This window comes from Penaeus vannamei, chromosome 1, assembly GCF_042767895.1.
Source record: "Penaeus vannamei isolate JL-2024 chromosome 1, ASM4276789v1, whole genome shotgun sequence".
NCBI classification, from domain to species: Eukaryota; Metazoa; Arthropoda; class Malacostraca; order Decapoda; family Penaeidae; genus Penaeus; species Penaeus vannamei.
Genome location: NC_091549.1, coordinates 12377739 through 12397738, shown reverse-complemented (window position 1 = coordinate 12397738; position 20000 = coordinate 12377739). Strand labels below are relative to the sequence as shown.

The following is a 20000-nucleotide window of genomic DNA, read 5'->3' as shown; positions in this document are numbered from 1 at the left end:
TTTACTTTACAGTACCTCGCGAGGCATTTCATACGAATAAACAACGGCTGCAGCTGTGATTGAGATGTATTTCTCATCATATTATGTTTATTAGTTATAGGAATAACATCTATCATTAGTAGTGTCCCCTTAGTTTGTGATGAGGGTGCATCAGGGGTACGTCTATGGGATGACAGGAGATGCGCAACCTCTCCCTCTGACTCTTTCGTGGTGACTGCCCGCCTTGTCTCTAGTTGTGGCTATCATCTGATGGAGTAAACAGAATTGCCAAATAGCTACCAGAGAATACCAAAATAAATTGAAAAAATTCCCATAAAACAAATTTGTCGAGTATATGTGCTCGGATGCGACAAAGTAAACTGGAGCAGCAAGCAGGGGGTCAGAGATTTAGTCATAAGTTCTTTATTTTTACGTATTTATCAGAAATATGTCATGGGATTGCCAAAGCCTACAAGATTACAGGAGTTTTTTTTTTTTTTTTTCAAATTTTCAAGTATTTTTGAAAATATTTGTTGAAAATTCAGCGCGGCAGTCCTCTTAATAGATCTAGTTTTGTATTTGGTCATTTGTTTTTCACATTTTTATTTATATTTTTGTTTTTTTTTGTGTGGCAATAATGTTGTTATATTGATGTAGTGTTGCTTGCACAGAACTAATATGGAAGGATCCAATATAATTTGTGCATATAAAGTTACATATAGACTTAATTTTATTTTACTGGTACTTCTTTTTCAGAGCATTTTACATATGGCTTTGAGACGTCTGAAGAACCTGCGCGTCAGGGAACTGTAATGGAAGCTGTGACAGACATGGGGAGTTTGATTGGCAGTTACTACAGAAGAATGTGTATAGACTAGTGCTAGCCAGCCCTGCACTAGTGACAGTCCACCTAGTGCCATCATTTGAGAAAAGCAAATTTGACCCCAAAAACATTTTGATATCTATAGAAAAAATGTGGAAGGAGGTTCCGATGACATTGGAATCCCTTCTGTGTACTGGGTGGGAGAGTTCTGGTTATTTTGTTCATGGAATACATTGGCACTAAACTTATTATCTATCACAATCTCAGGGAAAAATAGTAGCCTTTGTAACTGTTATACAGTTTGGAAAAAAATTCACACTGGAAGGATGGTGGTTCATATCAAGTATTCCTGTTAGTTATTGTTTAAGAGTAATTTGCATTTAAATGTTTATGAATTCATTTTGACCAAATGCATATTTCCTTTTATTCTCTTTATGACGGATTTAGGTCCTTCAGATATCCATGAAAAACAAAACATATTAGTGATGAGTGTATTGAATTGATTAAACAAAGAACTCATTCCAGTTTATGTCACTTTTGCAGGCTGGCCATATATTTGTCTCTGGTTACACACTGATGCATATATACAGATATACTTACGTGCAATTTATAATGTGCATATGTTGATCCCTTCACTTCATCACAGGAAATACATCAGATTTGATAACATTAATAATTTGTAATGCACACAATTCTTGCTCCAGTAATGTACATAGTCAGTTTTGATATGTGGTATAGCATATGACATTTATTGTTATTAAGCCTCCATATTTGTGGTGCAATGTATACTTTACCCTTTAAGGAGGCAGCCAGATAAGCATTTTAGATTGTTTTTATTATGGCTAACATGAAAACATTTTATGCCTGTGACAAAAGCTTTGTGCAAATGGTAGCTCAAGAAATAATGTAAATTACAGATATACACTGTGACATTAGACTTTATTATCAGTGCTAATTATTGTTGACAATTTTTACATTTGGTCATTCATGGATACTATTTTTCTGCTAAAATGTACATCCTTGTGATATATTTCTTCATTTTTCAAAGAGTTGTAATAGTTAATAGAGAGTATTATTATGTAATTTTATTTCATCTATAATAATCTCTTCCTTGACAAAAGTTAAGCAGAAAAAATGGATTCAGATGGCTAATATATTTCTGTGCACTGAATACCATATGCTTGGTATTGAGTGTGCAAATTTTATAATTTTGAAAAACTGGTACTTTGCCTTAGGGAATGTCTGATCTTCTGTCAAGTTCAGATTATATTGTTTTATTATCATCATAGAGATTAAAGAGGATTTGCCTGACTGACTTAATGGTGCTGCAAATGTTTTTTTTTTTTTTTTTTTTTTTTTTTACTGTTGTACTTAGAATTAATTGGTACAGAAGTTAGAGAAGTAGAATATCAGTGAAAGTGAGTAATTAGCATACTTTCTCCGTGTCTCTCCTCTTCCTTCTCTGTGTCCTTTTTCTCCATTCATTAATTTGTTTAGGTCATGGTAATTCTAGATTGGTCTTTTGGTTCAGAATTTCATGTGCACACAGGTTGGAAAGAAGACTGCTTGGGATTCTGATAAACCATTATTTAGATTCAAATTGATCTAATTAGGTTATTTATAATATTGATAATTAGGCCTTTTTATTTATTATTATTACTTTTTATATATAGATTTTTTTTTTTGCTGTGTGTCATCCAGTGTATGCACATAACCAAGAACAGTAGTTACCCTATTTCATTTGTAAAGGATTAATTGGCGGCATTCTTGCTGTCGTTGAATATCTGGAGTTGCAGAACAGATGCTGAGATAAGGAACTAGCTAATTTTCCCAACAAGTAAAGACAGAATGTGATTCTATGTCCTACCTCCTTAAAGGGTTTGGATATGACAAGTATTTTTGGAATACTTTTGTTTAGTCTGAGCAGCACTGTATTAAGCTTTTATTACTAAAGATGGAAAGGTTGATATTTATGCTCAAGGTAGAAACATCCATTATGATAGATAATTGGTTATCACATGTGTTTTTATGAAGTTTGATATAAGAAGCCCACTTTAGAGCTTAAATATTGCACTCCTGTAAATATTGGAGTTACTTGTGACAAGTAATATGGAACAAACTTTTTTTTTTTTTTTATATATATAAGGAATGAAAATCTGACGTAGATAAACCTGTGTACTTAGTAATTTTATAAAGCCAAAGGTTGTGCAGGAAATTTGAATTTTACATAGATCTATAAAGACATTCTTTTCCCAACCATATAATCTTTCTATACATTTCCCTTTATGCTATTGAGGTTAGTTACGTTACATGCGAACCATGCACAAAAAGTGAAAGGCGAAGTCAACTGGTCTTATAATACAAACTACACAGATTATCTATCATTTTCATGATTCCAGGACCAAAGGATTTATTATGTAATGTATATATACTTAGTGAGTGAGAAAGAGAGAGAGAGAGAGAGACCATTAAAGCACCAAGGAAAGTGAGAGCTTAATTAAGGTTTTATTAAGGAAATAAATGAACACAAGAACGCTTGTGGTTTAAGCGTGCCTTATGGAAGTTGTAAGAGGAAGTTACTGAAGGATACTGTGTGATATGCGAGATTTAATACTATACTTCATGTGAATTTCTCTTTTCATAAGACAGGTACAGTACATAGCATATATGGTATTGATTCCTTTTCCTTTATATATTTTTTGCTATTATATCCTGTTGATTTAGGAAATGAGGATTTAAAACTAACAACACTAATATGAAGAGAAATATTCAGGTGTTGTATATTTTGGAATATTGGTTGTAAAAATGTATGTGGTTGTAAATATAGTTTCACAAGTAGTGTAAGCTTTTAAGAGATGAGAAATCACAGTCTTGAAATGCCTACGTCTAGTTTATTATAAATGTTTCTTCCTTCTCTTATATGAAACAGAATTATGGTAGTTACTAATTGTAGTTTGAGTTTAGTGAAGTGAGAAATGTGTAAATTTTGTACTGATTTGATATAAAAATATGATGCAAACCTCAGTGTTGATCAGTTGATGAACAGTATTATTTATCAGTTAGTAGAGCTTTATGAAATTGCTTATCTCAGAATTGGTAACTTGCATTAAAGGTAGGCAGGGAAATTTGTGAAATATATATTGACCTGTGCACAATGTTACTTCGTATATCCATTAGTGATTTTTATAAAAGTATATTCCTTTAATATTATTACACATTCAACAGAGAACATATGTACTCATACTTGCTCCCACCCTTTAGTGGCGCACACACACCCACATACCTGTGCATCCATATTCACATAACACTACACATTCATACCCACAGAAACTCCCAACTACCCACACACATTTAACCCAAATGGCTATTTACACAGCTGCACAAAACTTTCCCTATTTTTTAAGTGGTTTGTACTTCAAGAGTATGAATTTATTTACAGGATATAACTTTTTTTGGTTAAGTAACTACAGATTGTATTGGAAATATACATTATAGTGGTGCATATATGTTTTATTGTTATTGTAGAAGATTTAGTTTTATAATAAAATATATATATACATTGATAATTTGTTTTTTAGTGACTACTTTTTTCTTTGGTACGTTCTGTTTAGATTGTACAATTTTCTTGTATGTATGGCAAGATATCTTGAATTGATATTTTTTTAATGTATGTTTAATAAATAGTGAAAAAGTTTATATTTTTTTCATATTCATGCAAAGCCTGTGAAGTAGAATGATTAAGCTATCCATTGTTACAATGGAATGAAGAATCTTTAATATGAAACAGAACCTACCTATAGATGGAAGCCTTCATCATGAATATATGCAAGACTATCATCTGCTAGGAGATTGCATACTAAAATAATACCTTGACAGAATTAAGTTCCTAAGGCAAGAGGAACTCATTTTCCATTCCAGTTATATTTGGACTGTTTACTGATGTATAGTTCGATTAATTAGGTAAAGGTTTCGGCAAAGAGTTACACTGTAACCGATGGGAGGATGAATACTATCGAGAAAGAAGGAAGAAAGGAAGGAAGAAGGGGGAGGGAGAGAGGGAGAGAGAGAGAGAGGGGAGAGGGAGGTGGATGAGGGAGGAAGAGAGAGAGAGAGGGGAGAGGGAGAGAGAGAGAGAGGGGAGAGGGAGAGGGAGAGGGGAGAGGGAGGGGGAGAGGGAGAGGGAGAGGGAGAGAGAGAGAGAGAGAGAGAGAGAGAGAGAGAGAGAGAGAGAGAGAGAGAGAGAGAGAGAGAGAGAGAGAGAGAGAGAGAGAGAGAGAGAGAGAGAGAGAGAGGAGAGGGGGAGAGAGAAAGAGGGGAGAGGGAGAGAGAGTGAGAGGGGAGAGGGAGGGAGGGAGAGAGAGAGAGAGAGAGGGGGAGGGGGAGGGAGAGAGAGGGAGAGGGAGAGGGAGTAAGAGAAAAAATACCTATATAAATAAATATGTATCTATCCATCCATCCACCCATCTATCCAAGGACAAAAAATAAACAAAATATTTCCTTATTAAGCTATATTTTGGATACATAATATATCACCCAATAGACAATTTCGAAACACTACACAGTAAAGATTTATAGTATTCTAAGATTTTTTTTGTCATGATCAAACGTCAGTAATGAATAAATTATTAATTGCCACATATATGCACGTATGGAGGTCATTTCTGACCTGATTGGTTTTCTTAAATGGTTATTGCATAAGCAACATGCCTATTATGCCTCTATAATATGCAAAAAAAAAAAAAATCATTTTTTTAAAACCATGTGCACAGATAATACCATCCAAAATGGCATATACAAATCAAGACGTGATCACAGAAGTAAGCACTATCACTAACTCAACTAATCTGAGAATTAACAGAAACGATTGCAGTTTAACAGACACATGCATGCAGTGCAGAATGCTGAAAAAGTTACTGGACGGAATATTTCGACAAAAGTGTGGAATACATAGCAAATCAAATGAAAACCTTATTTCACTGACTAATTTTATGTAAATTTTCATTGTTGGTTTGTCACTGATTGTTTTTCCAAATCAGTGAAATGAGAATGCCCTTAAATACATTTCTGGTGAAGATTTTTTGTTCCAAGAAGCACTTGTGTATACAGAACTTTAACAAAAAAGTAAATCAAACAATGATAGTGATATAAAATACACAAATAAACACTGTATTTGCATCTCTTCGAAGTTGTAATGCCTAAGTAAATAGTAACCAAGTGTATCAGAAATGCCTAAGTACATTGTAACCAAGTGTTTCAGAAATGCCTAAGTACATTGTAACCAAGTGTATCAAACCATTACTATTACTTAATTATCACTTCTACGACAAAAATATTATTCCCATTTTCACTATTTCCTTTAACCCGGACAAGCTGACATTTGATTTGACACAGCTGACCTTTAACTCCCTATTTCAGCCCACCTTTAAAGACCTTTAAACCCGCCCACACTGGATCCCCGTCTCGACTCCTGGGGCCGGATTCTCAAACGCGTTAAGGTGCCGTATCTCCTTAAGGCGCCTTAACTTACGGCTAGCGACCTTACGGCCCATGCACAGAGCAAGGGACCCGCCATATTGGTGCGAGTTAAGGTGTCTTCGGCTAAGACAGGGGAGAGTAGCCTGAGCGAGTTACGGCGAGGCATAAATGACATTTTCAGCCCTAGAACAATACAGCATTACAATTTGTATTTTACTCAGTTATAATGCCATTGGGTGTACATTAACCAATTGTGCACTGCTGAATAAGGCAACAAGTGTAATATTCCTATATAACTCTGATTTGCTTTTTTCTGCTAAGTTAGGTTAGGTGGTATATCTGTAAACATTTCGCCTGGTATGGAATGATTTTATTATGATTTTAAGGTAAATATGGAAGTGCAACCCCACAAGGTTTTTTTTGGGGGGGCATAGCATAATTTTCTTATATCTTTCGCCTTATTTCGAACGAATCTAGCACTCATTTCCTTCGCAAACGAAGTATAACTACAATATCGGTCCCGATAGCTGGGGAGGGCATGATGCATATCAGTTAATTTGGGGGGTAATTTCGAGAAATATCGGTAGAATACTAGCAAGCATAGTATATTAATGCATCTTCGGGTTGTATAGGGGGCTCCGCCCCCTAGGCCCAGCTTCTATTGTCACGTGATGATCTATTCCATATCTGATTGGTTTTATTGAGTGTCTATGCTCACGTCACGTTCACGCACGAATCTAATCGGCGCATATGATTTCCCTTGCATACGTCATTCGCTACAAATCCGTCCGTTTTTCCGTCGCTCTCATCGACTTTTTTGTCATTTTGTCTCGGCGCTGTAAGCGTATGGATACTGGAAATCGTGGATTTTATACCCTCTTAACACCGTTATTATCAATATGCACAGAAAAATGGTATAGAAGAAAACTTCTACCAATGGGTAAGATCAGATTCTTTAAATCTGGTGTGGAGGTACATTTCCAATAATGCCAATTTTAATTGTAACTGATATTGTAAGTATCTACATTACAGTTAACTCCTTTGATTAGGAATCTTTCATATTTCTTCTGTGTTACATATTCTGTAACATGTTAGTTAAAAAGTTTTATCATGCCACGAGCTGGACACGGGAAAGACTAGATCAGTAGCAACTCGATGAGGTCATGGCGTCAGATTTTGATTACGTCAAAAAGTTACGATTCTATTTTTGGATAAAGCACATAGTGTTTACTGTTCATTTTGGTGTTTTCAATTTTCAAAAAGGATTGAAAATAATGAGTTTAAAGGTTATATTTTCAATGAACAATCATCAAAATAGCCCTGTGAATGAGAGTGGGCGATTATGGTTATTCATGAATGATTCTCAAGTGGAATTGCTCGCAGTGAGAGTCAAGCCATAGGCCTGTATTCTTTACTCAGCTTGAAGGGATTACGCATACCTACTTTTTTTAATACCTCCTTGCACTCAATAAATGAATGAAAGGTATTTTATTTATGTGTAGGATATCAGGCCGGGCTATTTTTAGAATAGCACATGTTCATGTTTACATTTCGTACAATATCCAACAGTGTTAAAATTTCGATGGCTTTTCAAGCGTCTTTGACTTCATAAAGTCTTGTTGGCCTGGTATCCTACACATTAAATAAAATACCTTTCATTCATTCACTGAGTGTTTGGAGGTATCAATAAAATTAGGTATACTTAATCCCTTCAAGCTGAGTAAAAAATACAGGCCTATGGCTTGACTCCCACTACGAGGAAATAAAACCAATAAAATCATTATTTTCCATCCTTTTTGAAAACTGAAAAGACCAAAGTAATCGACCAGTAGTGTAGTGCTCGATTTTCGTGGTGGTAGTGATTTCGTAATTTCTTATTATTGATTCAAGTGAAAGATTATCATCACCACCAATTTCGCAATAAAATTGGCCATTCACTTTTTGGTACAATTCTTGCCAGCAGAGCGGGCTATCCGGCCAGTTCGTGAGTGCCGCCATCATCAAAAGAAACCTTATGTGCTTTTTTCCAAAAACAGAATCGCAACATTTGTGACGTCATCAAAATCTGACGTCATGACCTCCTCGAATTGCTACTGATTTACCTTTCCCGGCTGGACACAGCGTGGTGTTTACAAAATCAGCTGATTGACATTTACTGCTTGTGATTGGTCAAGACTCCCTAAGAGCCCCCTAAAACAGCAGCTGTGATTGACCACCGAAGATCCGACGCCTTAATTGATCTACAGCGCTGCGGACTTAAGGCAGGGATAAGGCTCCTTAAAAAAACGTTTGTGCATAACGAGGCGAAGTCCGAGATACGGCGCCTTTGACGGGCCGTAACTTGGGTCGCCGCTGGACGGTTTAGGCCTCCAGCATACCTGAACTTCAGGCTCTTTTGAGAATCCGGCCCCTAAGCTCTTGTTCTTCATCTTCACCCCATCCTCTCGGAATCCCCTACCTTTGTTCCTTCGACAAGTCGTTCTTCCTCAGACGCATAAATCTCCTCCATTTGATCTAATTGCCCTTAACTTTTAAATCCTTTCACCCTTTTTATCAACTCAAACCTTATAATATACCCTGTTAGCTCCCCTCCCAAACCCTTTTTACGACCATACTACCCTTCAGTACTGTTCAGCCTCTAACCTTACCCTTTTCGGCACAATGTTTTACCCTAGTACTGTATGATCTTTGATGTCTAGCACATTTATTTTGTTTAAACAACTTAAATATTCCTTATTATCCATAATCTTCACCCTTGTCCCTAATCGTCACTTCCTAATTTTCACCCTTATCCTCAATCTTCATTCTTAACACAAAATTTCACAATTATCCCGTCTTCATTCTTACCCCCTAATCTCCACCCTTATCAGCAATCCATACCCTAACCCCCAATCTTCACCCTTATCTACAATCCTCAACCTTTATCCCTATATCCCACCTTATCCCAATATCCCACCGCCGACCCACATCCCGAGACCCACGCTTATGAGGAACACCCTAAGAAGGAGACAAGACACGGCGGAGGAGGCGCTTGAGGTGAGGGTGTTGAGGGCGAAGAATTCAGCCACGTGGTCCAAGGAGCCGTTGTTAGGGTGGCACTGCAGCTGGAGGGCGTGGCACAGCAGAGGGTACACGTCCACCTGGCTCACCGGCTGTGATTGGTGTCCCGAGGTGAAGGCTGGCTCGTGGAGAGGATTGGCGTGAGAAGGTTGTAGGTGTGTGGTGTGTGTGTGTTGTGGATGTATGTGTGTTGCGGATGTGTGTGTGTGTTGTGGATGTGTATGTGTGTGTGTGTGTGTGTGTGTGTGTGTGTGTGTGTGTGTGTGTGTGTGTGTATGTGTGTGTGTATGTGTGTGTGTATGTGTGTGTGTATGTGTGTGTGTGTGTATGTGTGTGTGTGCGTGTGTGCGTGTGTGCGTGTGTGTGTGTGTGTGTGTGAGAGAGATAACCATATGTGTATATATACATGATGTACATCCGTATATTCAACTATTTGTATAAACTGATAAAACTTCAATAATTAAATATAAGATGAGGTACTGCAAATATGTGCATTTGAGACTCATAATATGCCTTAATATTCTGCCATATTAAGTGAACCACGCAACACTGCAGTCTCATATATTAAAAAATGGTTTTGAATACCAGATTGGAAAAATTGTTTTATCTTTTTTGTGAATTTATTTATTTTTACATGTTCGAATCTAGTTTTATCAACTGCAAATCTGATGAAGAATGATATCCATGATAATTACAATAGTCATTATTTTTTCAGAGTGGATATGGTTTCAACGGAAACTTTCTTGGATTTTTTTTCTCAACTATCATCAGAGTTCTACTTAAAAAAAAGTAACGAGCTCTAAAAAAATATTTCATCAAATCACAAAAAAATGCTACTATTAAAGTTGAAAATTTCCCCAGTCAATTTGTAAAAAAGGAAAGGAAAAGAAATTAATTGAAACGAAAAAGAAAGAAAAGAAAATAAATGAAATAAGAAGATAAAAGAAGTGAAATGAATTAAAAGGAAAGAAAAAGAGAAGAAAAAACGAAGGAAAACAAGAAAATGCGTCCAGCCCTTCATAGAACCGACCCCCCCCCCCCCCGCTGACTCACACGGCCCGACGGCGAAGAGGATGCCCCTCATGTCTGGCAGCTGGTCGGCGGTGTTGTCGAAGCCGTGGCGTCCTATGTTGTCGGATTCTTGCTCCGGCAGAGAGTAGTAGGTTCCGGGGCTCTTGAGGGAGTAACCTTCAGGAGTCGAGGGGGTAATGGTTGATAAGAATTAGTTGGCGAAAGGGACGATTCGGTGGATCTAAAGAAAGGGGGTTTGGAAGTGGAGGAAAAAGGGTATGTGATGCTGAATATCTTCGCAGTGCAAGGTGTATTTGATTGGTTTTGCTTCTATCTTGTAATTTTGGCGAAGATTTTATCGAAACCGGTCAAATATATCTCTTGCACTGTGAAGATAGTCATTCTCATTCATACCTTTTATAAATTTGCCGCGTTGAACACAATTCAAGGTTTGTAAGGCTGTATCTATCTAGGGAATATATATCTTTCCTCTTTCAATTTTACTGGTAAATTAATAACCTTAAAATATTTAACCAATTCATCACGTTTGGTAACGATGTTGTGGCTTCTATACAAATAAAAAAGTGAAATTGTTCGTATTTTTTTTAACCTCCCTATTTTTCGCTTTCAGATTACATTTACCCTCCCGTCTGTCTAATTGGGTTTGAAACGGAAGAGTTAGACCGTATTGGTTTGAGTCAGTGTCCCATTTTTTTACGGATTCACCTTACAGTTTTCGTGAAAGTGAAAACTCGTCTGACACTGGGGCTGAGATATTAGAATTCGCTGACGGGTCAGAACGGTTGTTGGGCAGAATGTCAGCTTAATTTTCATTTGTGTTTTTATGGCGTGGTCTGAAATGAATGTCATTTCGTCGGTAAAATGGCGCGTGTGTTCTAGAATCAATTTCAATTCACCCCCCCCCCCTTCGCAACTTTATCATCTTTGTTGTATGACAGACCACTAAGTTCTCTCTGCATTTGTCTGTCTCCACCTCTCTCTATCCCACTCTTCCTGCCTCCCCCTCTTCCTCTCCTCCTTTCTCCATTCCCTCATTGTACAAGCATGGGACTAAACGCCTAGGTGTATCAATGTACCTGGCTTAGGCATAACGGTGAGGTCGTGGATGAGTCTGTGGTCCTTGTAGTGGTAGCGCTCCTGCATGTTCTCCTTCCTCACCACCTCGACGTTCTCAGACACGCCCGGGCAGTTCTGCAGCGCCTCCTCCACCTTCAGAAGACGTTTTTGTTAAGCCTTTAACTCCTCCTTTATGCGAGAGTTTGAGAATTGTGTGTGGCTGATGTATAGAGTACTTGTGTTTACGGACATGGGTTAATTGTTTATATGTGCGTAATCGTGCGATAGTGTATATATCAGTGGCTGCTAAATATATACGAAGGAAGTACGTGTCTTTTATAGAACAAAGCAATAAGTGATTTTTTTTACTTACCTAATGCATTTTCCTGGATATTAAAGCGTGTATTATATATTCATTGGCAATGTACGTAACCCGTCTGATGGTGTGCATATCAGTGCCTAGCAAAAATAAAAAAAATAAAGCAAGTACACGTCTTCAATCATATAAAACAATAACTTTTTTCTCTCATACATCTCGTACGATGATGCAATACCTGATCCGTGTATCCCTTCACAGGAAGAATGTTGATATAACCCACATGGCCCACGGTCTTCGCGATTTTCGAACCGTTGAGACATGGCGCGATGTCCAGCCAGGTCAGGTCATCTTGGGAGGCCTTCGTCATGCCGTGGTCACTCACTACCACCACGTTCGTCTGTGGAGGGCGAGGGGAATGGAGTCGACGTTGATGCGGAGTTTACTGGTTTGTGTGCGTTTTTAAAAATTATTTTCCGTTCGTCTATTTGTGCAATCTTTGTTATTTATATGGGTAGGTCGACGGAGAGACGGTATGATACCTTATTTCGTTCTCTCTCTTCTCTCTTTCTCACATACTTCCTTCATGCGCCCCTACCCACCGTATTAAGCATGTCTCTGACAGCCAAGTCCTCCCACAGGCTATCTAGGGCGGAGTCGACAGCCTTGACTGCTTCTTCGACCTCGCTGGACTCCGGGCCGTAGCGATGCCCAGCCATGTCGATCAGTTCCACGTAGACCTGAGAGGAAGGTTGAGTATAAATATATATATATATATATATATATATATATATATATATATATATATATATATATATATATATATATTATAAGCATGTATAAGTAGAATAATGACTTTGGCAATGATGAGAATGATAAAGATGGCAGTAATGATGGTAATTACAACAAGAATGACTGTAACATGATAACAATTGTAAGGGAATATCGCCATTTAAAATAACGACAGTGATGATTCAGTCTTTAATAATGATAATGGCGGTATCATCAATAGCCATGATAATGATAATAGTGATGTAAATGACACTAACATCAATAAATCAATGGATACAACAATCAAAATAAATTAATAAAAGGTTCACCACAGCCGAAAAAAACTAACGACCGTAATGATAACCCTAACATCAGCAAAAAAGTCCCCCGCCAACCATAATAAGCTTGTATCCCTCCTGGTGGATCCTGTCGACGCCCTGGTTGAGGTTGTTCAGCAAAACCTGAAGCGCGTCTGGAACGGTTTCATACGGAGTGCAGTACTTTGGCGACACGTTCCCCTCCCAAGGAACATCACAGCTGTTGGAAAATGTAAAAATAAATATAGGTACACATCATAGTGAATCAATATGGTATATGGGGAAGGAATAATTCTACCAAACTACCAACTTGCCATATCACCAAATCACTAAGCTACCAAGTTACCAAATTACCAAGCTGTCAAACTATTGAATTACTAAACTACCAAACTGCCAAGCTACATAATTGCCAAACTACCAAATTGCCAAGCTACCAAACTACCAAACTATCATATTTCCATACAGCCAAATTACCAATCAGTCAAACTAGCAAATTACTAAACAACCGAATTACCAAATGGTCAAATTACCAAACTAGCAAATCACCAAACAACTAATTTTCCCAAACTACCAACTTATCAAGGTAGCAAACAAAGAACTTCTCAAGCTACCAAACGAAGAACTTCCCAAAACAACCAAACAACCAACCTAGCAATTAACCCATCCAATCAAAAAAGAATAAAAAAAAAACTTTTCTCGTCGCCACCCACCTCGACCAGAGGAAGAGCGCGGTGTCCATCTTGGCTTTGGTCGCGGTGATCCAGAGGGGCTCCGCGTCTTGCCACCACAGCGGGTCTTTAGTTGACTCCAGGTCGCTCAGGGAGAAGGTTGCGTTTCTCTCGTTGTCGAAGATGTGGTTGCCAACGATGCCGTGGCTTTCTGGGTAAAGTCCTGGCGGAGGGCATGGGTATGGGTAGATAAGGAGAGAAGGGTATGGGTAGAGGAGAGAAGGGTGCGGATGGTTTTGGTAGGGGATAGGGGTATGAGTGTGGATATGGGTAGGGAATAGGGGTATGAGTATGAGTAAGGGTAGGGGATAGGGGTATGAGTATGGGTAAAGAAGGAAAGAGAGAAGGGTGTTGAGGTTAAATTTCTTTACAGTATAAACAGACAAATGCACGTGGAACAAATTTAATAAGGATAGTGTCTGATTTTTCCCACTGCAGTGAAATTCTATGACGTCAGAGATACTTGGAAATAGACCGACTCGGTAACGCCTAGCAACCGCCCCTAGCAAAGAGCACTTGGTGAAAACAAACCCTCGTTCGTTCGAAAACTCACTGAGCTGAAATTTTCCGAGGATTTAGTTTCTTTGAGTGAAAATGCCGAGGAGCTGTGTTGCCGTTGGTTGTTCGAACCACATGATGGGAAAGAAAGGTTTAACGTTTCATAATTTCTCCGATCGCGGAAAGAAATCTGAGAAATGGAACCGATGGGTACAGGCCATGAAACGGATGAACGCTGATGGGAATGCTTGGGCGCCTGGTGGAGTATGTTTACATCTACTCAGAACATTCTATTAATATACATATTAATATTTTACACTTTTCCAAATTCCAGAGACAGATAATCACTTTCAAACTCCATCTATCTACACTACCTGCCAAGGCCAAACAAGGTTAACATTATCGCTTTAGGTTTTGGCAGCAGTCATATACTCCAGAAAGCACAACAGCAAATTTACTCTTTTTGTAATAAATTGATTAAGCATAATTCTAATTTACGCGCAAACCACTCCCGGATCCAACTCACCCAGACTTTATCCCAAGTGTCTCCAAGCACTGTCCAATAGATGAAAAAGCAGACATACAGTTGCCTGTTGCCTTTGTGTCTGAAATGTTATTTAGTCCAGCAGAGGAAACAACCGAAGAGGCCTATCTCGTAAGGTCAAATTAGTGAGAAAAGAGAAAAATACGTTGAGCGCTTGTTGGCCTTTACTTGACTTCATTGTCTCCTTTGTATAAATGCCTAGTGAATGGGAAGAGGTGATGATAAGAAATGGCACTGAATTTATAAAGCTAAAAGACATAGATTGCTGTTGTAAATTACGTCATCATAAAATCATTATTATTACGTTGTGTTGGTGAAATAATCGTAGATGTCGGGATATTCAGTATTAGGCCATTTCGAAGGATTGTCGATCCAAATTTCGGCAGGCAGACGGTGTGGACACTCTTTTAGCCGCACAACTTCTAGTTTTGCTTTATACCGCTTTTTCGCTTCGGTTTTTGAAGAATCAAAGTATTCATACGCCATTTTCGCTCGCGCTGATAGCGAGGTATCCGCGAGCGACGGGTTTGTTGTCACCAAGTAAAATGGTGACTCCGACTCGTGACGTCACACCGAATCGGTCTATAGAATTCTAAATCTAAGCTTGTTTGTCGGCTCTGCATTTCATAATCCTTGAATTTAATTATAATATATTCATACGTATCGTTTATAAAATCAACATACTTTTATGTATGTGTGTGTGTGTGTGTGTGTGTGTGTGTGTGTGTGAGAGAGAGAGAGAGAGAGAGAGAGAGAGAGAGAGAGAGAGAGAGAGAGAGAGAGAGAGAGAGAGAGAGAGAGAGAGAGAGAGAGAGAGAGAAAGAGAGAGAGACTAGTTGTTGACTAGACATATTGTAATGTTAAACTAGTTAAAAATGAAATTCCAAATACAAAAAAAAATTACCAAAAATCTAGGTTATTGATTCCGATTAGCAATTTTGTTAATATACAAGGAGAGAGGAGAGAGGGATATGAGAGGATGAGAGGAAGGATATATATAGATAGATAGATATAGGGCATGCATAGGAAGATTAATTAATTAATAATTTTTTGTTCAAACGTGTGAATTCTTAATAGGAACTGTGTCAACTCATTCTTGCTTTATCTTATATATATCTTTATTACTTATGTCTTGTGGATTTTATAAATGTTATGCGATAAATCGTGTCGCTACATAGAAATTATAGATAAATTATTTTCCTTCTTGCAATGTCTCTGGTTTGATAAAAGCGATCTGACTTGTTAAAAGTAACATTCATTCAAACCTGCTGCCAGAGTGTAAACTGATGAATATATAGTGCACAAAGAGAGAATGACTGATAGACAGATACATAAACAGAGGTTGACAGATAGATACACACATACACACGAGATTTGGACGATGCATATTGCAAAGGTAGTCACACCGCATTACGGAGACAAACCAACAAAAACGAACTACAAAAACTGTAGGTTATTAATTCTGAACATCAGTCGTGTTAATAACCAAGATGGATTAATGAGTTAAACACCTGCCTGCGTGGCCATAGATATGCTAATTTTATCAAGATAACGAAGAGAAAAAGTCATAATATTGATTAATCTAATCGAACAGAAATTAAATATTATGATGCATCGATCTTTGCGCTTATATCGTGAATTACTTTTTTACTGTAAACAGCAAGGTGGGAGAAAGGGAGAAAGTAGGATGGAGAGGGGGAGAGGGAGGGAACGAAAGAGCGAGAGAGAGAGAGAGAGGGGGAGAGAGGATATGTGTGTGTGTGTGTGTGTGTGTGTGTGTGTGTGTGTGTGTGTGTGTGTGTGTGTGTGTGTGTGTGTGTGTGTGTGTGTGTGTGTGTGTGTGTGTGTGTGTGAGAGAGAGAGAGAGAGAGAGAGAGAGAGAGAGAGAGAGAGAGAGAGAGAGAGAGAGAGAGAGAGAGAGAGAGAGAGAGAGAGAGAGAGAGAGAGAGAGAGAGAGAGAAAGAGAGAGAGAGAGAGAGAGAGAGAGAGAGAGAGAGAGAGAGAGAGAGAGAGCGCTATATATAGATATGTATTACCTATTTATTAGTGATCATACGTAACTGTCTCTCTATAAGACTATGAGTACATGACTTCTTCAATACATATCCATTCACTTCACACCATTTCACGTCACAGTATGTATCGCATCACATTATACCACGTAGGCCACATTTTACCACGTAGGCCTATCCTTATATCACAATTTTCATCTATCCTTGCACTTGACATCACAGAACCTATCCATTACGTGACATCGTTGAACCTATCCCTATACTTCCCTATATTTGACATCCTTCAGTTCACATCATGAGACCTATCCCTACACTTCACACCATAGTTACGTATCACTGCACTTCCCTACCCTTGACGCCTTTCATTTCACTTCATAGTACGTTTCCCTACACTTCACCTCACAGTACGCATCTCATCCTTTCACTTTATGGTACGTAAGCCCCACACTTCACCTCACAGTAAGCATAACTACACTTCACATCGTAGTTACACATGTCTACACCTCTACACTTCACATATGCATCCTTTCTTTTCACTTCACAGTACGCATCCATAAACTTCTGTAGTTTCCCCATCCGTACACTTCACCCCACAGTACGTATCCTAACACTGCACCTCACAACAGCCTTCCACTTCACCTCAACCAGAACCAACACTCTCACCTGTGACAATCGTCCTCCAGTTCGGATAGGAGTCCGTAGGAAAGACCGGATTCAGATGTCTTGCACGAACGCCGTCTTCCACGAACCGGTCGAATCCTGGAAAACCATCGGCGTTCTCGTGGATGTCGAGGTAATCCCAGCGAAATCTGAGTCAGAGAATTTACTAATTTATTTAACAAATTCTGTCGCGTTAAAGTCCGAGGTCATTAGAGGCGTATTCAGAATATAGCGATAGTATTCAAAATATAACGGTTGTTGGCGAAGCGTAAAGCTGCTGTCACACTAGCACTTTTTCCGTCAATTTTTTGACAATTTTATTTAACATAAATACAAACATTTTCGAATATAACTCTTGATTTGACTAGGCTTGGCTGAAAAAGTTGACGGAAAGGTTTTCAGACGGAAACAATCATTATCGTCTGACTGGAAAATCGACAATTCGCTGAAAAATGGACAAAATTGTTAAAAAAATGACGGAAAAAGTGCTAGTGTGACAGCACCTTAAGGAAAGGGAATACACCTCTATGATAAGATATTGTGGCGAAAAGGGTGAAAAAGACTTAACGTTCAGAACAAAATGTGTCAGCTAGCAAAGGCTGTAGAGCGCTGTAGGTTAGCACGGTGGTGAAAAGGGCAAAGAGGGAAGAGCAAACAGAATATGTAGGCCGTTCGGGACTGACACAAAGCCAGCCTTTCACCCTGTCAGCACGGCCTCACACCTTGAGAACAGAAGAAGGGGGTGAAGAGAAGGAAAAGGTAAGAGCGAGAAGAAAGGACCATGCAAAATTAATTGTGCAAGGGTTGAGGTCCAAGGTAGGGGTGACCACTTGCCTTGGGCCTCAGTCTCCGTCTCCTACCCCCCCCCCTTTCCACGACAACGAGCAGTGGATTGGGGGGGGGGGTGACGACAGGAAAAAAATTGGAAACGAAAACGTTCTGCTAATAATAAATAAAACAACAACTATAATAATAGCAATAATACAAAAAAAACTATAATAATAACAATAATACTAAAATAACTATTATAATAAAAATTATACTATAACATAGATATAATACTATAAATAACTATAATAATGATAAAACAACTATGATGACAACAATACTAAAATCAACAATAACAGCAACAACAATACTAAATATAACTATAATAATAATAATAATAATAATAATAATAATAATAATAATAATAAAAACAACTATGACAATAACAATAATATTAAAAATAACTAACAAAAACTATAATGACGACTATAAAAGTAACTAGAACAATAGTAATACTAGAAATAACTATACTAATAACAATAATGATGACTATAACGAATTGCATAATCATCATCATCACACACGCACTCACCCATCCAGGAGAATCAGAATCAAAGCGGGATCATCTTCGGTCGCCGAGGCACGCCCGCCCACGCCCGCGAAGGCTAGGACGGCCAGGAAGAGGAGGAATGGGCGTGGGAATTCCATTATTGCTGTAATTACTGAAAAAAAATGAGAAAACGTAAATAAACTAGGAGGAATAAGAGCACATACCTCCGCCAAGACAATAGGGTTACTAATGAAATACAATATTCATGTAAATGAAATGAAAATGATAATATTTATGATATTGATAATAATAATGATATTAACAAGTGATTTTAATAATGATAATAATAATGGTGATGACAATGACAAAATGGTTAAGGCATTAATAATAATAATAATAATAATAATAATATGACTAATAATGATAACAATTAGAAGCGCTCAGAGAACGCATACCTCCGCCAAGGCAATAATTAATATCTGAACTTAGCATTAATTTCTGCACTAAGGCATTATTTTCTGCACCAAAATCTCCGACATTTTTATTTAAACCATACTTGTCAAAATGGTTATTTCATTCTGAATACCGGTTGCAGAGGTTAGTGTTCTCAACGACAAGGTAGCTAAGGAACTGATAGTTGAGGAGGGGGGGGGGGCAGTCTCTCTACCCCCCCCCCCTTTTCCTACGCCTATGATTATAACTCGAAACTTTAATTATTCATCCTCTTTACTACGCTTATGATTATAACTCTTAATTTTATTCATCCGCCAAAATGGATTAAGATTTCGACCTTCGGAATCTCGTGGTAATAAGGCCAGCTGGAATCCATGCCTTTAGCTTTATGGCATTTTATATACAGCATCTCAGGCCCAAGAATGCCTCCTGGTATGTTGATGGAAGATCGAAGGTGGTGGTGAGGAAGAATAAGGAGGAGGAGAGAGGGAGGGAGGGAGGGAGGGAGGGAGGGAGGGAGGGAGAGAGAGAGAGAAGTAGAGGGAGAGGGAGAGGGAGAGGGAGAGGGAGAGGGAGAGGGAGGGAGGGAGAGGGAGAGAGAGAGGGGGAGGGAGGGAGAGAAGGAGAGGGAGAGGAAGAGAGAGAGAGGGAGAGGAAGAGAGAGAAAGAGAGAAAGGGGGAGGGAGAGGAAGAGGGAGGGGGAGAGGAGAGGGAGAGGGAGAGGGAGAGGGAGAGAGAGAGAGAGAGAGAGAGAGAGAGAGAGAGAGAGAGAGAGAGAGAGAGAGAGAGAGAGAGAGAGAGAGAGAGGGAGAGAGAGAGAGAGAGAGAGAGAGAGGGAGAGGGAGAGGGAGAGGGAGAGGAGAGGGAGAGGGAGAGGGGAGAGAGAGAGAGAGAGAGAGAGAGAGAGAGAGAGAGAGAGAGAGAGAGAGAGAGAGAGAGAGAGAGAGAGAGAGAAAGA

At 38.6% G+C, this 20000-nt stretch overlaps 2 protein-coding genes across 2 annotated transcripts in view; one reads left to right on the top strand and one right to left on the bottom strand.

The window, feature by feature from the left end:
• Nucleotides 1–4496, top strand: part of LOC113826238 (alpha-tocopherol transfer protein-like) — a 34938-nt gene extending 30442 nt beyond the window's left edge. Inside the window, exon 9 of the mRNA XM_070144874.1 lies at nucleotides 736–4496. Within this exon, the coding sequence (XP_070000975.1) occupies nucleotides 736–857 (122 nt within the window). The 3' untranslated portion in view covers nucleotides 858–4496. The remainder of the gene's footprint in view (nucleotides 1–735) is intronic.
• A 2484-nt stretch (nucleotides 4497–6980) lies between these two features.
• Nucleotides 6981–20000, bottom strand: part of LOC113826237 (glycerophosphocholine cholinephosphodiesterase ENPP6) — a 90169-nt gene continuing 77149 nt past the window's right edge. Inside the window, exons 2-10 of the mRNA XM_070144244.1 lie at nucleotides 18632–18761; nucleotides 17275–17420; nucleotides 13540–13720; nucleotides 12908–13049; nucleotides 12344–12481; nucleotides 11980–12141; nucleotides 11446–11578; nucleotides 10391–10525; nucleotides 6981–9455 (exon numbers count right to left, since the gene is read on the bottom strand). Of these exons, the coding sequence (XP_070000345.1) occupies nucleotides 9217–9455; nucleotides 10391–10525; nucleotides 11446–11578; nucleotides 11980–12141; nucleotides 12344–12481; nucleotides 12908–13049; nucleotides 13540–13720; nucleotides 17275–17420; nucleotides 18632–18747 (1392 nt within the window). The 5' untranslated portion in view covers nucleotides 18748–18761 and the 3' untranslated portion in view covers nucleotides 6981–9216. The remainder of the gene's footprint in view (nucleotides 9456–10390; nucleotides 10526–11445; nucleotides 11579–11979; nucleotides 12142–12343; nucleotides 12482–12907; nucleotides 13050–13539; nucleotides 13721–17274; nucleotides 17421–18631; nucleotides 18762–20000) is intronic.